At 55.1% G+C, this 17,219-nt stretch overlaps 1 protein-coding gene across 2 annotated transcripts in view; it reads right to left on the minus strand.

The window, feature by feature from the left end:
* The window catches only part of SLC24A3 (solute carrier family 24 member 3), a 66,127-nt gene that overhangs the window by 46,653 nt on the left and 2,255 nt on the right, over window positions 1–17,219 (minus strand). The window contains exon 2 of one of the 2 annotated variants that reach the window (XM_079297803.1): window positions 2,476–2,601. In XM_079297803.1, the coding sequence (XP_079153929.1) occupies window positions 2,476–2,601 (126 nt within the window). Of the gene's footprint in view, window positions 1–1,363; window positions 1,400–2,475; window positions 2,602–17,219 lie in introns of those variants that run through there. The other variant, XM_079297804.1, reaches the window with a different exon arrangement.

A 17,219-nucleotide genomic window follows, 5' to 3' on the forward strand; every position in this document is an offset into this window, starting at 1 on the left:
TTGCTGGGATAAAATTAATTTTGCTTGAGGGATAGGCGACTTTGTTTTTCAATTGGCTTGAGGTTCAAAGAGGAAAAGGGGGTAAAAAGGAGAACAAAACACAGAAATCACTCTTCACATAGCATGCTCCATAAGGGAGCAGAGCTTTGCTGAATTCTGCAGCTCCCTGCACTTCACCCTGGCCACAACCCAGCAGAACTCAGAGCACATGAAGCCCAGAAATCCACAAGGCAGAGAGAGATGGGAGAGCTCAGCTCCCCCAGGGGGGTTTGGTGCCAAAGGGGATCCCAGGACGTGCCACGAGCAGCCTGGGCTGCCAAACCATCAGCTGTGACTATCAGAAACACTGAGAAAGGAGAAAGCTGCTTCTGAAACAGGGAACACACAAAATAATTGCACAAAAACCTCTTGGGCTGTTTAATTTAAGCACTTCTGTGCCTCGGGGTGTAAATGAACACAGGGAGATCTTTTTGTTCCTGCAGCAATCTAGTATTTCCTGCCATTACTGATAGTGGCTGTAAACCAGCACACTTAGGCAGGGCTGCTGGTTTATTCCCAGCCTTTCTGAGGATTCAGGCTCCTCAGAGCTCCACGTGCCCCTGACCCTCCAGACACAGGGACACCCAGAGCCTGTGTCCTCCTGGCAGGTGACAAACCCAAACCAAACCCACAAAACCACTGTTACTTTTCATTTCCTTTCTGCAGCTTCTGCCAGGCAATGTCACATCGTGACAGCTTCAAGAGGAAACTGTAATTTCACACGTCCAGGCATTTCTGCTTTCTCTCTCGTGAGAAAACACGAGGTAGTTACTGCTTTTCTTTCTGAAAAAAGGCAGAGGGGGAACCCACACGCCACAAATAAAACCTACAGACCCCTGTGTTGGTGAGAGCAGCAGGAACAGCTGCAAGGGTGAGACAGCAGATGCTGGAAATGTTACTGCCAGGGCTGACTGAGGTGTGAGACTGGGTCTGCACTGTGCCACAGTCATGCACACAAGGCAAAACTCAGAAGAACTTTTGCACCAGTTTTTGCTGTCTAAAAGAGACCATGATCATCCATCTGTGCAGAAATGTTATTAATGATTACAGCAGAGATAAAAATACAGGGAGAGAAGTGCAGCAAGAGCTGTATTTGTTAGAATTCCTTTTGGGCACATAACTTATGTGAGTCCTGAAGAACAGAGAAAACCCTTCCCCTCCTCTGCCCAAAACTCAGGGAAATGATACCCAAGCTCTGCTGTGAAGGGCAGAGTTTATGGAGTTAAAAATGAGTGAGTACAGGTGTGAGTGAGCAGGATGAGGAGCTAGGGGCACTGTTCATTAATTAACTCATTAATTATTTCATTAATTCCTTGGCCCATACCTGGCTCAGTGCAGTTCCTGACGTAGAGCTGCCCCCCTGGCTGGCTCCCATTGTGCTCACAGCACAGGTGTGAGTGAGCAGGATGAGGAGCTTGGGGCACTGTTCATTCATTCATTAATTAATTCAATTAATTAACTCATTAATTCCTTGGCTCATACCTGGCTCAGTGCAGTTCCTGACGTAGAGCTGCCCCCCTGACACACCACTCCTGTTGTGCTCACAGTACAGGTGTGAGTGAGCAGGATGAGAAGCTAGGGGCACTGTTCATTCATTCATTCGTTAATTCAATTAATTAATTGATTAATTCCTTGGCTCATACCTGGCTCAGTGCAGTTCCTGACGTAGAGCTGCCCCCCTGACACACCACTCCTGTTGTGCTCACAGTACAGGTGTGAGTGAGCAGGATGAGGAGCTAGGGGCACTGTTCATTCATTCATTCGTTAATTCAATTAATTAATTGATTAATTCCTTGGCTCATACCTGGCTCAGTGCAGTTCCTGACGTAGAGCTGCCCCCCTGACACACCACTCCTGTTGTGCTCACAGTACAGGTGTGAGTGAGCAGGATGAGGAGCTAGGGGCACTGTTCATTCATTCATTAGTTAATTCAATTAATTAATTGATTAATTCCTTGGCTCATACCTGGCTCAGTGCAGTTCCTGACGTAGAGCTGCCCCCCTGACACACCACTCCTGTTGTGCTCACAGTACAGGTGTGAGTGAGCAGGATGAGGAGCTAGGGGCACTGTTCATTCATTCATTCGTTAATTCAATTAATTAATTGATTAATTCCTTGGCTCATACCTGGCTCAGTGCAGTTCCTGACGTAGAGCTGCCCCCCTGACACACCACTCCTGTTGTGCTCACAGTACAGGTGTGAGTGAGCAGGATGAGGAGCTAGGGGCACTGTTCATTCATTCATTAGTTAATTCAATTAATTAATTGATTAATTCCTTGGCCCATACCTGGCTCAGTGCAGTTCCTGACATAGAGCTGCCCCCCTGGCTGGCTCCCGTTGTGCTCACAGTACAGGTGTGAGTGAGCAGGATGAGGAGCTAGGGGCACTGTTCATTAATTAACTCATTAATTATTTCATTAATTCCTTGGCTCATACCTGGCTCAGTGCAGTTCCTGACGTAGAGCTGCCCCCCTGGCTGGCTCCCGTTGTGCTCCTGTGCTTGCAGCAGCCGCCGCCCGCTGCGCTCACCATCCTCCACTGCAGAGCTCAGGGCATCCTCACCTGGGGGAAGAGCAGCAGCCACATCAGCACAGGCCACCCCAGCCCTGCCCCTGAGCCCTGACCCTGCCAAAACAGCATTTCCAGGTTCAGCAGTGTCTGAAAATCAGCCCTCTAGCAATGGACACATTGCAGCCCTCAGGTAACAGTTGAGAGGGATTTCCTCTCTCCCACCATCCTGAGCATGGGCTCCCTCACAAGCACTTCTGCATTATTCCCAATTTTAACTTTGGAAACAGATCACAGGCAAGAAAGCAGCAGGATAGAGATTCAATTATTGGGCCAAAGCCTCAGAGGGTGATTAGGGACAGGAGAAGGTTCCCTGGCACACCCAGGTGAGAGAGCTGCCAGACCATGCTCTGCTCAGGCCACTCTGTGTCCAGCAGCAAGGAGGGAATGCTTGGGAAGCATTCCTGGGAATGCGAGCCCAGTGCTCCCAGGATCTGGGGGAAGAGCTGCAGCTGTACAGGCAGCCTGGAGCAACCCTGGTTTCTCAGCAAAAAACAACCTTCACCTTGCCTAACCCAATGCCATCATTTAAAGCTTATAGCATCTTGTCCTTTCAATGCTTCCCAAACACCAGAGGATGGAATTTGCCGTCAGTTTAGTCCCTGGGCACCAGCAAGATCAAGCTGATGGAAGCAGACTGGATCTCCAGGAAGGAGCATCAGGGATCTCCCCTAAGAACAAACCCTGTGGCAGCCTGAGCACAGCAGCTCCAGTTCCACACAGAAACTGCTTCCCAAGCAGGCAAGGCTCCTCTGTGCCACAGGGGAGGGGGACACAGGGGCTGCCAAGCCCCAGAGCTCTGCTCCCTCTGTGGCAAACTCTTCCAGGCAAGGAACAAAGTCAGCTAAGGTGACTTTGGAAGGGGAAAAGCTTCATTTGGCACTGGGAGTGTTTATCAAGGCTGCATGCAGCCCTGGCAGAAATCAGGGTCAATACTGACAGAGCTGCTCCAAGCCTGAGCTCAATGGGAAAAGCTCTCCTGGGGCACCTCCACTCTAAAATACATTTCACTCCACAGGGCAACAGAAAATGGAAATGAGAGATGAACCTCTCCCAAAGCTTCCAAGGATTTCCCTGTGAGAACAGGGACATATTGAGGTTTTAACCTTGCTGGGTGACACAAAATGGGGTCCCTGGGGCTTCCCCAGGTGCTGGGGGCTGCTCAAGGCCTGCCCTGCTTTAGGTGCTGGCAGGAGCACCAGGGACATCACCCCAGGCACAGCATCCCACAGCACGGCTGACAGGCCACCCCCACCATGGCCACACTCTCCTTCCCAAGGAAAAGAGGCAAACCTGCCAAAAAGAGAGCTAACAGCTCCCTTTCTCAACTGGAGCTATTCAGGATTGGATCATTTTTAATGGGAGCCACGACAAAAGAGGTTTTTTTGATTTTCTCAGCAGAGGTAAAGACTGCTAAACATCCCTCCTCAGCTGCAGTGCCGTTTTGGGCAAGCCAGACAGAACACTTTTCTTATTAATGTCCTAGCTGCTGGCTTTATACATCCTCTGAAGCCCTGGTACAGCCAAGAGTTTTGCCAAAGTTCTGCACCATTTCAAAGTGAGTGGATTATTTCTCCAAGCACCATCACCACGAGGTATTTCCCCAGCCCCAGTTTTACATGACACACTCAGAACCCGAGCTCTGCTCTCAGAAATTCCCATGGACAAGGAGCACATGAGTCATTCTCCCGTCTTGGTGCCTGCATTTGCCAACAGAGCTGAGACAATGCAGGCAGCTGGCAGGGGCTGTGTCCCTTGGCAGAGTGGGAGCCCTGTCCCTGCCAGGCTGGGCTGCTCACCTGCCCCAGTCATGAGGCTCAAAGTGAGGTGGAGTGGCAGCAGAAGTGATCCCAGACTCCTGGAAAGGCTCAGTGTGTGACCCACATGGGGACTCAGGAGCTCCTGATGCAGCTCCAGATGGAACAGCTCTGGAGTTTACAACTCTCAGTGCTGCAGAAACAGCCAAAGGCATCCTGGCTGCACTCCCCAGCCTGAGGAGCACCACCTTAGAGGGCTGAACAACACCCCCACCTTCCCACTGCACCCTGATCCCACAGGAGCATTCACTGCCAGCAGCAAGGAGCAGGAACCCCAAAAAAACAGAACAGCAGCACCCCAAGCAGACACCCAGCTCCTGCAGGGACAGAGCAGGCTGGTGGGCAGATGGGGACCCATGGGAGCATTACCAGAGGAAATGAGACAAGAGCAACCAAACCCAGAGCTGGAAGAGGAGAAATATCCACTGCAGTGGAGGGCTTGGGCAACAATGCTGGGGTGAGGAATGGCAGCAAAGGGAAGGAATGATAAAGGGCAGGGGATGGAGTGGGGAGAGATAAAGGGCAGGGGATGGAGCTGGGAAGGAATGATGGGCTGGGGACGGAGCAGGGAAGGAATGATGGGCAGGGGATGGAGCTGGGGAGAGATAAAGGGCAGGGGATGGAGCTGGGCAGAGATAAAGGGCAGGGGATGGAGCTGGGCAGAGATAAAGGGCAGGGGATGGAGCTGGGCAGAGATAAAGGGCAGGGGATGGAGCTGGGCAGAGATAAAGGGCAGGGGATGGAGCTGGGGAGAGATAAAGGGCAGGGGATGGAGCTGGGCAGAGATAAAGGGCAGGGGATGGAGCTGGGGAGAGATAAAGGGCAGGGGATGGAGCAGGAAAGGAATGATGGGCAGGGGATGGAGCAGGGCAGAGATAAAGGGCAGGGGATGGAGCTGGGAAGGAATGATGGGCAGGGGATGGAGCTGGGAAGGAATGATGGGCAGGGGATGGAGCTGGGCAGGGGATGGAGCAGGGAAGGAATGATGGGCTGGGGATGGAGCGGGGCAGAGATAAAGGGCAGGGGATGGAGCTGGGCAGAGATAAAGGGCAGAGGATGGAGCTGGGCAGAGATAAAGGGCAGAGGATGGAGCTGGGCAGAGATAAAGGGCAGAGGATGGAGCTGGGCAGAGATAAAGGGCAGGGGATGGAGCAGGGAAGGAATGATGGGCTGGGGATGGAGCAGGAAAGGAATGCTGGGCAGGGGATGGAGCAGGGCAGGGGATGGAGCAGGGAAGGAATGATGGGCTGGGGATGGAGCAGGGCAGAGATAAAGGGCAGGGGATGGAGCAAGGGAGAGATAAAGGGCAGGGGATGGAGCAGGGCAGAGATAAAGGGCAGGGCATGGAGCAGGGCATGGAGCAGGGCATGGAGCAGGGCATGGAGCAGGGCATGGAGCAGGGCATGGAGCAGGGCAGAGATAAAGGGCAGGGGATGGAGCAGGGAAGGAATGATGGGCTGGGGATGGAACAGGGGATGGAGCAGGGAAGGAATGATGGGCAGGAAATAGAGCAGGGGAGGGCTGACAGGCAGGGACTGGCCCAGAAGAAGGGACAGCTCTGTCACCAGTGCCTGTGCCTGGCACAAAGCTGTGCTGCACAGGCAGGGCTCTGAGAGCTGGCAGGTATCCACAGCTCTCTGACAATAAACTACTTTCTATGCACACTGCTGGATGGAGCCAAAAGCAGCAGAGCTTTTCCCAAAGATGCCTGCCCTTCCTCCTCCCTGTCTGTCCCTTTCATCCATTGTTCTCCCAGTGCTGGCTCTGGGTTTGGAGGGCTGATTCCACAACCAGCTGAACTATCTCCATCTCCCTGAACCCTTCCTGCAGTTAAGATACCAGGGGATATTCTGGAGGGAGAAAAGGAGCACTCCCTGAAGGTCCAGCAACAGCTCCACGCTCTCATGGCAACAGCAAAATGTGCCTTGTGGTTTGTTTTAGCTCTGAAAGGCTGCCCACCCTCTGCAGGCTCACCACTGAGACACTAAACTTGTTCCTGGGTGTTCCAAGCATTGCTCATTACCAGCTTGGGCAGAAATTCACATTTTCTGTAGCATTCATACCAGCCTGACCATTACTGACCATTGGGTTTGGGTCACAGGAAATGTTTTAGTGGAATAAAATACTTTATGTTGGTTTGCTCTCTCTTACACTTCTAGCTAAAATGTAATTATGCAGAATTAAATTATCTGAAAACTACCATAAAAATGTGCTGGGGAAAGAAACACAGCAGCTCTTCTACCCAAAAAAAAAATTTAAAAAAAAGAAGGGAAAAAAAAATGGGAAGGGAACCATGGAAGGAGCACTAAAAACAAGGCACCCATCCCAGGAAATAAAGGAAAAAAAGCCTGTCACAAGCCCTGGCTCCCACTCTGGTATCTCTGATGATAGAAACATCACAAAAGAGAGATTTTTTTTTTTTTATGCTTTTCTCCACAAAAGATGAAGAAAAAAAACCTGGGTCTTGGAGTAAAAGCAAACAAGCATGAGGGGAAAGGGAGCTCCAATGCCAAATTTCAATACCAATATAGTTTTCAAGGTAACAAGACTACAGTGGGACAAGGACAGGGATAAAACAGTGGGACTGGAGTGTGCAGAGCTGGGACAGGTGTGAGCCCAGGCTTGGCACAGGAATTAAGCAGCAATTCCCCTTTTCCTGCTCAGAAAGCCCCTGGGATGGTTTTTGTCAGTTCTGAGTGACAGCACACAGTGTTTTCCCTCAGGTACCTACTTAATTAAATATTGAAAGAGCTATTACCTTTCAGGGATGCCAGTGCACTGGCTGTGTCCATTATTTATAACATAATGTATTTATCATGCATTTTATCCCATGCTCCTATCTGCTGATCTCATAACAGGCCCTTAAACACAATTTTAGAGCAATTAATCCCACCTTAATTACATACAAATACATATAGAGAAGCCTCAGGACATCTCTTGCTCATATTTACTAGAGGTAAGCAAACAAATGTAAAAATCAATCTGGCACTCAGGGAGCAGAGGGATGTGGCCAAGGGGAATCACAGAGCAGAGCTGTGGATGCAATCCCTGCCCAGAGTGGCACCTGCACCCTGTCCTCCCACCTGGGGACTGTCCCCTACCTGCTGGAAAAGGGGCACAGAGGCAGCAGGTGCCAGGCCTGGGGAGGGAAGCCAGCCTGGAATGCTCCACAGTGCTTCTAGGAAATAAATAACACTACAGAGAAAAAAAAAAAAAAAAAAAACAAGCCAAGAGGTGCAGAGGAATTCCTCCTTTACCCCAAGGGAGACTCTGCAGAGCTGGGTCTGACCCTGCCCTGCTGCTGGCCCCAGAGGTGACCTTGCAGAGGCTGTGCTGTCCAGATTCCCAGCTGGTGTCAGCTGGCACTGTGCCCCCACAGCCAATTCCAACATGGGAGCTGCCAGCCCCGAGCCCCCAGCTCCTCTGCCAGCCCAGAGACACAGGGCTCTCAAAAATGGAACAAAAAACCCAGCCTGCTATTGGGGGAGTTTTTAAAAACCCTCATTTAGAGCAGCTTCTTTCCTCAGCAGCACACAAATCACCCAGCAGGCAGAGAAGTGCAGAGCAGGTCCTGGCAGAGGAAAAAGCCATGTCCATGTAAGGCTTGTTTCTGCCCCTGCTTTAGGCTAAAGGATGTTCTGGCCTTCTTAGGGAAAAGCCAGCTGAGTTTACCCCTGAATGAGGATGATTTCAGCAGCAGACCCTTCAGCTGTTTGCAGCTCACTCAGCATGTTTTTGGCCTGAATATCAGAAATATTCATCTCCTGGACTTGAGCAGGCTCCCACCCAAGGGAGCCACAGAAACCTGTTAGCAGATCTCCTAGAGAGATGATGCCTGATGCTGGGAAAGGAGAGGAGCCCTGGGACAGCAAAATGTTCCATTTGGGACATAAACCTGCAAACCCAGCCCTGTGACCCTGTCACACACACACACAGCCCCGTGCCCCTGTCACACACACACACACACACAGCCCCGTGCCCCTGTCACACACACACACACACAGCCCCGTGCCCCTGTCACACACACACACACAGCCCCGTGCCCCTGCCACACACACACACACACCCCCGTGCCCCTGTCACACACACACACAGCCCCGTGCCCCTGTCACACATACACACACACAGCCCCGTGCCCCTGTCACACACACACACACAGCCCCGTGCCCCTGTCACACACACACACACAGCCCCGTGCCCCTGTCACACACACACACAGCCCCGTGCCCCTGTCACACATACACACACACAGCCCCGTGCCCCTGTCACACACACACACACAGCCCCGTGCCCGTCACACACACACACACAGCCCCGTGCCCCTGTCACACACACACACAGCCCCGTGCCCCTGTCACACACACACACACAGCCCCGTGCCCCTGTCACACACACACACAGCCCCGTGCCCCTGTCACACACACACACACAGCCCCGTGCCCCTGTCACACACACACACAGCCCCGTGCCCCTGTCACACACACACACAGCCCCGTGCCCCTGTCACACACACACAGCCCCGTGCCCCTGTCACACACACACACACAGCCCCGTGCCCCTGTCACACACACACACACAGCCCCGTGCCCCTGTCACACACACACACACACAGCCCCGTGCCCCTGTCACACACACACACACAGCCCCGTGCCCCTGTCACACACACACACACACACACAGCCCCGTGCCCCTGTCACACACACACAGCCCCGTGCCCCTGTCACACACACACAGCCCCGTGCCCGTCACACACACACACACAGCCCCGTGCCCCTGTCACACACACACACAGCCCCGTGCCCCTGTCACACACACACACACAGCCCCGTGCCCCTGTCACACACACACACACAGCCCCGTGCCCCTGTCACACACACACACACACAGCCCCGTGCCCCTGTCACACATACACACACACAGCCCCGTGCCCCTGTCACACACACACACACACAGCCCCGTGCCCCTGTCACACACACACACAGCCCCGTGCCCCTGTCACACACACACACAGCCCCGTGCCCCTGTCACACACACACACACAGCCCCGTGCCCCTGTCACACACACACACACAGCCCCGTGCCCCTGTCACACATACACACACACACACAGCCCCGTGCCCCTGTCACACATACACACACACACACAGCCCCGTGCCCCTGTCACACACACACACACACACAGCCCCGTGCCCCTGTCACACACACACAGCCCCGTGCCCCTGTCACACACACACACACAGCCCCGTGCCCCTGTCACACACACACACACACAGCCCCGTGCCCCTGTCACACACACACACACAGCCCCGTGCCCCTGTCACACACACACACACAGCCCCGTGCCCCTGTCACACACACACAGCCCCGTGCCCCTGTCACACACACACACACACAGCCCCGTGCCCCTGTCACACATACACACACACACACAGCCCCGTGCCCCCTGTCACACACACACACACACACACACACACAGCCCCGTGCCCCTGTCACACACACACAGCCCCGTGCCCCTGTCACACACACACACACAGCCCCGTGCCCGTCACACACACACACACAGCCCCGTGCCCCTGTCACACACACACACAGCCCCGTGCCCCTGTCACACACACACACACAGCCCCGTGCCCCTGTCACACACACACACACAGCCCCGTGCCCCTGTCACACACACACACACAGCCCCGTGCCCCTGTCACACACACACACACAGCCCCGTGCCCCTGTCACACACACACACAGCCCCGTGCCCCTGTCACACACACACACACAGCCCCGTGCCCCTGTCACACACACACACAGCCCCGTGCCCTGTCACACATACACACACACAGCCCCGTGCCCCTGTCACACACACACACACAGCCCCGTGCCCGTCACACACACACACACAGCCCCGTGCCCCTGTCACACACACACACAGCCCCGTGCCCCTGTCACACACACACACACAGCCCCGTGCCCCTGTCACACACACACACACACAGCCCCGTGCCCCTGTCACACACACACACACACACAGCCCCGTGCCCCTGTCACACACACACACACAGCCCCGTGCCTCTGTCACACACACACACACACACACAGCCCCGTGCCCCTGTCACACACACACAGCCCCGTGCCCCTGTCACACACACACACACAGCCCCGTGCCCCTGTCACACACACACAGCCCCGTGCCCCTGTCACACACACACACACACACAGCCCCGTGCCCGTCACACACACACACACAGCCCCGTGCCCCTGTCACACACACACACACAGCCCCGTGCCCCTGTCACACACACACACACAGCCCCGTGCCCCTGTCACACACACACACACACAGCCCCGTGCCCCTGTCACACATACACAGCCCCGTGCCCCTGTCACACACACACACACACACACAGCCCCGTGCCCCTGTCACACACACACACACAGCCCCGTGCCCCTGTCACACACACACACAGCCCCGTGCCCCTGTCACACACACACACACAGCCCCGTGCCCCTGTCACACACACACACACAGCCCCGTGCCCCTGTCACACACACACACAGCCCCGTGCCCCTGTCACAGACACACACACAGCCCCGTGCCCGTCACACACACACACACAGCCCCGTGCCCCTGTCACACATACACAGCCCCGTGCCCCTGTCACACACACACACACAGCCCCGTGCCCCTGTCACAGACACACACACAGCCCCGTGCCCGTCACACACACACACACAGCCCCGTGCCCCTGTCACACATACACAGCCCCGTGCCCCTGTCACACACACACACACAGCCCCGTGCCCCTGTCACACATACACAGCCCCGTGCCCCTGTCACACACACACACACACAGCCCCGTGCCCCTGTCACACACACACAGCCCCGTGCCCCTGTCACACACACACACACAGCCCCGTGCCCCTGTCACACATACACAGCCCCGTGCCCCTGTCACACACACACACACACAGCCCCGTGCCCCTGTCACACACACACAGCCCCGTGCCCCTGTCACACACACACACACAGCCCCGTGCCCCTGTCACACACACACACACACAGCCCCGTGCCCCTGTCACACACACACACACAGCCCCGTGCCCCTGACACACACACACACACAGCCCCGTGCCCCTGTCACACACACACACACAGCCCCGTGCCCCTGTCACACACACACACACAGCCCCGTGCCCCTGTCACACACACACACAGCCCCGTGCCCCTGTCACACACACACACACAGCCCCGTGCCCCTGTCACACACACACACACAGCCCCGTGCCCCTGTCACACACACACACAGCCCCGTGCCCCTGTCACACATACACACACACAGCCCCGTGCCCCTGTCACACACACACACAGAGCCCCGTGCCCCTGTCACACACACACACAGCCCCGTGCCCCTGTCACACACACACACACAGCCCCGTGCCCCTGTCACACACACACACACAGCCCCGTGCCCGTCACACACACACACACAGCCCCGTGCCCCTGTCACACATACACACACACAGCCCCGTGCCCCTGTCACACACACACAGCCCCGTGCCCCTGTCACACACACACACAGCCCCGTGCCCCTGTCACACACACACACACACACACAGCCCCGTGCCCCTGTCACAGACACACACACAGCCCCGTGCCCCTGTCACACACACACACACAGCCCCGTGCCCGTCACACACACACACACAGCCCCGTGCCCCTGTCACACATACACAGCCCCGTGCCCCTGTCACACACACACACAGCCCCGTGCCCCTGTCACACACACACACACAGCCCCGTGCCCCTGTCACACACACACACACACAGCCCCGTGCCCCTGTCACACATACACAGCCCCGTGCCCCTGTCACACACACACACACAGCCCCGTGCCCCTGTCACACACACACACACAGCCCCGTGCCCCTGTCACACACACACACACAGCCCCGTGCCCCTGTCACACACACACACACAGCCCCGTGCCCCTGTCACACACACACACAGCCCCGTGCCCCTGTCACACACACACACACAGCCCCGTGCCCCTGTCACACACACACACACAGCCCCGTGCCCCTGTCACACACACACACAGCCCCGTGCCCCTGTCACACACACACACACAGCCCCGTGCCCCTGTCACACACACCACACCACACACACAGCCCCGTGCCCCTGTCACACACACAGCCCCGTGCCCCTGTCACACACACACAGCCCCGTGCCCCTGTCACACACACACACACAGCCCCGTGCCCCTGTCACACACACACACACACAGCCCCGTGCCCCTGTCACACACACACACACACAGCCCCGTGCCCCTGTCACACATACACAGCCCCGTGCCCCTGTCACACACACACACACAGCCCCGTGCCCCTGTCACACACACACACACACACAGCCCCGTGCCCCTGTCACACATACACAGCCCCGTGCCCCTGTCACACACACACAGCCCCGTGCCCCTGTCACACACACACACACACACACAGCCCCGTGCCCCTGTCACACACACAGCCCCGTGCCCCTGTCAGACACACACAGCCCCGTGCCCCTGTCACACACACACACACACACACAGCCCCGTGCCCCTGTCACACACACACAGCCCCGTGCCCCTGTCACACACACACACACAGCCCCGTGCCCCTGTCACACACACACACACACAGCCCCGTGCCCCTGTCACACACACACACACAGCCCTGCCCTGTGTCCTGCACACCCTGTTGTACCAGCTCTACATCCCAGCCACCTCACACACCTGAGCACAGGACACCCAATACCCAAACCCAGCCTCCAATCTCCTCCTGACACTCCTTGGTGCCCAGGAGGTTTTTCCCTACTAAAGGAAGGTGTTTCCCCTTCCCCACACACTCCCATCCACAGGACCTGGAAGCTGAGCAGGACAGTGTGGGGCACAGCTGCAGACACTCCCTGCTCCCCTCTCCTCCAGGACCTGGGGACCATCTGCTTCCCACAAGCAAGGCTTGTAGGCAGATGACATTGCATGCTATCCAAAAAAGCCATAAAAGGCGAATAAAGTCCCAGCAAGAGCTGTCTCACACAGCTTTCTCCCTGGACACCACATCTGGACTCCTCTTCAATGCTTCCCTTTTTCCAGAAGAACAAGACCCAGGACCTTTCCCTGGAGTCCTTGCTACAATGCTCCTAGTCCCAAGAACACAAAAAAACCAGCCACACCCCACCAAAAAAAACAAAAAAAAAAAACCCGAAAAACAGTAACAAAACACCAAACCTAAAAAAGAAAAACAAACCCAAAAGAAATACAGCAAGAAAAACCCAGCTTAAACATCTCCAGTTCACATCAAGCCTCAGTTTTTTATCCAGCCTGGAGTCCAGTCCCTTCTGCTGGATGCAATATCCTGTCCCACTCCCTTCCCTTCTTTTACCCCTACAATCAGACACACTGAGAAATCCTGGTATTTACAGTCTTCCATAGAAAAGCTTGGCACCTGGGATGAGGGTACCAGGCACTCCTGGCATGGTCTGACTGGGCTCCAGCTGAGAAAACCCAGGGCAAACAGACCTTTTGAACATCCCCAGTGCTCTCCAAAGCCCCAGGGACTGCTTTAGAGAAGGGCAAGGAAGGCAAGTCTAGGAAAAGAATAAACTTTAAAGTGTCTAATTAGTTTTTAGCTGCACATCTGCCTGGCTCTGCATCCTAAGGGGCATCCCTCAGACCCTGCACTCCTGCAAGCCCCATGTGGTTTGCATTCCAAAACACACAACTCTCAAGTCTCCAGGCACAGAAACCTGGCTGTTTTATTCAGGTTTTATATTAGGGAAGGCTCTATGAAAACTGAATTTCCTATGGAAATGCAGAAGGGGTGACTTGAACCTCTCCAAAGGAACAGAAACCAGGAAAACCCCAGTGATCTTCCTACCCACCAGGCAGCTGCCACCAATTCAAGGAACAGAGATAAAACAGAGAAAAGAGCCCTGGGACAGGCTAACACACCTGGAAGCAGGTCAGGTCCAGGGTGAGGGGAGTTTTCCAACTGCAGGGCTGGATGCTGATCTCCTAAATGAGCTCAATACCTGTTATGAGATCAGCAGAAAGAGCATGGATAAAATGCATGATGAATACATTAGGTTATAAATAATGGACACAGATTTTATGTCCCCACGAGAGGGGGGCAGGCACAAACACCTGCCACATGGATACCTGACAGGCTCAGCTGACTCTTTTGGGGATCTCTGACCAGAAATGGACAGTGTGACCAGCTGCCTTCTCTAGGTATGGACTATTTGAGACCAGCAGCAGGAGGGAAGTGCTAAAGCCAACCATGCCCACCTGCCCATGAGCTCTGCTGTCCCACACACAGCCACCACCCAAGGGCTCTGCTGGGCCAAAGGAACATCCTGAGGATGCTGAGGATGCTTCTGAACTGCTGAGCCTCCTGCAGCTCTCCCAGCCTGGAGTTCTCTCTGCTGCTGAGCAGCTGGGGCAGCCAGCAGTGCTCTGCCCTCACACCCTGCTGGAGCCAGAGCTGCTGAGCTTCCTGCATCCTCATCCAGGGCATGCCAAACCCTCATCCTGAGCATCCTGCATCCCAAGCACCCTGCATCCTGATCCTGAGCATCCCAAATCCTCATCCTGAGCATCCTCATCCAGAGCATCCTGCATCCCAAGCACCCTGCATCCTGATCATCCTCATCCTGAGCATCCCAAATCCTCATCCTGAGCATCCTGCGTCCTGATCCCAAGCATCCTGAGTATCCCAAATCCTCATCCAGAGCATCCTGCATCCCAAGCACCCTGCATCCTGATCATCCTCATCCTGAGCATCCCAAATCCTCATCCTGAGCATCCTGCGTCCTGATCCCAAGCATCCTGAGTATCCCAAATCCTCATCCAGAGCATCCTGCATCCCAAGCACCCTGCATTCTGATCCTGAGCATCCCAAATCCTCATCCTGAGGATCCTGCATCCCAAGCACCCTGCATTCTGATCCTGAGCATCCCAAATCCTCATCCAGGGCATGCCAAATCCTCATCCTGAGGATCCTGCATCCCGATCCTGAACATCCTCATCCTGAGCATCCTGCATCCCGATCCCAAGCATTCTGAGCATCCTGAGCATCCCAAATCCTCATCCAGAGCATCCTACATCCCAAGCACCCTGATCCTGAGCATCCTGCATCCCAAGCACCCTGCATTCTGATCCTGAGCATCCTGAACATCCTCATCCAGGGCATCCCAAATCCTCATCCTGAGTATCCTGCATCCCAAGCACCCTGAGCATCCTGATCCCAAGCACCCTGAGCATCCTCATCCTGAGCATCCCAAATCCTCATCCTGAGCATCCCAAATCCTCATCCTGAGCATCCCAAATCCTCATCCTGAGCATCCTGACCTCAAGCATCCCTAATCCTCATTCTGAGCACCCTCATCCCAAGGACCCCAAATCCTCACCCTGAGCACCTTGCATCCTGATCCTGAGCATCCTGAACATCCTCATCACGAGCATCCCAAACCCTCATCCTCAACATCCTGATCCCGAGCATCCTCATCCTGAGCATCCCAAATCCTCATCCTGAGCACCCTCATCCCAAGGACCCCAAATCCTCACCCTGAGCACCTTGCATCCTGATCCTGAGCATCCTAAATCCTCATTCCAAGCACCCCAAATCCTCATCCTCTCTCTGCCAGGGAGCCCCACCCCTGCTCCCCACACGGGGCCCAGCCTCAGCCAGCTGTGGGTGCAGGACCTTGAGTGAGCATTGAATAAATGATCCAGTCACTTCCTGCAAGGCCAAACACTCTCCCTGCCAAAGGGGTCACATACCACACTCTGGCTGCTGCCTCCCCCGAGTTTGTGAGGGTAAATTCCCACATCCAGGGCTCCAGCAGCACCTCTGGGCTGGGATTGCTCACTGCTGCAGAGGTGAGGAAAACAACTGTTCTGGTGCTTTGATTGAGTGACCTCCAGAGCTCTGGGCTCCTCGGCTCACACAAACCAAAACATCCCGGTGAAAGCAGGGAGTTTGGGCTCCAGCCCCCAGCTAGAGGATGGGGATCTGTCCCACCACAGCTCCTGAGGGCTGTTTGGGCAGTCAGGAGATGTGCAAAGAAAAGCCCTGTGAGGCAGGGCTGGTGACAGAGCAGTCAGGGGAGAGCAGCCTGCCTGGGTCATTCCATCCCACCTGGCCCATTCCAGCCCAAGCTCCTCCAACAGGCCCTGCTCCACCATCCTCAACACTCCACTCCCATCCAGTTAAAACAAGACTCAAAACTAACCCAAATCCTCCCCACCTGAATCACCACCTGCTGGGATGAGTCCCTCCCCATGAGTAAGGGCTGCAGAATCAGAGCCAGCCTTTCCTCACCACCCTGCCAAAGTCAGACACAAAGAAGAGAAAAACCCCACTGACTGATGCCCCTGACTCAGAAGCCTCTCTTGAAAAACCTGAATCATTACAATTTAGAGGATGGTCTCACATAATGAAGTCTCCACTCCTCCCTCTCTTTAGAATAGGGAATTCGAGTCATACTGATGAGGGGGATAAAGAAGGGGTGAAAAAAATAAATCCAACGTCACACTTTGAGCCTTTCTGCATGGGTGGCAGCTGGATTGGGGTCTGCAGGGCTGTGTTTGGGCTCAGTTACACCTCTCACTTAGCAGGGTGACCTCCCTAAAGCCAGAGCCCAAACACAGACTCAGTGAGACAAGGGCACCCCAGCCGTGGGACCATCACCCAGACAAACCCTGTGCACTTGGATTTCCCCCCAGCACCGCCCCTATTTCCCAGAGCTTGACCCTAGTG

This window comes from Erithacus rubecula, assembly GCF_903797595.1.
Source record: "Erithacus rubecula genome assembly, chromosome: 2".
In the NCBI taxonomy this organism is placed as follows: Eukaryota; Metazoa; Chordata; class Aves; order Passeriformes; family Muscicapidae; genus Erithacus; species Erithacus rubecula.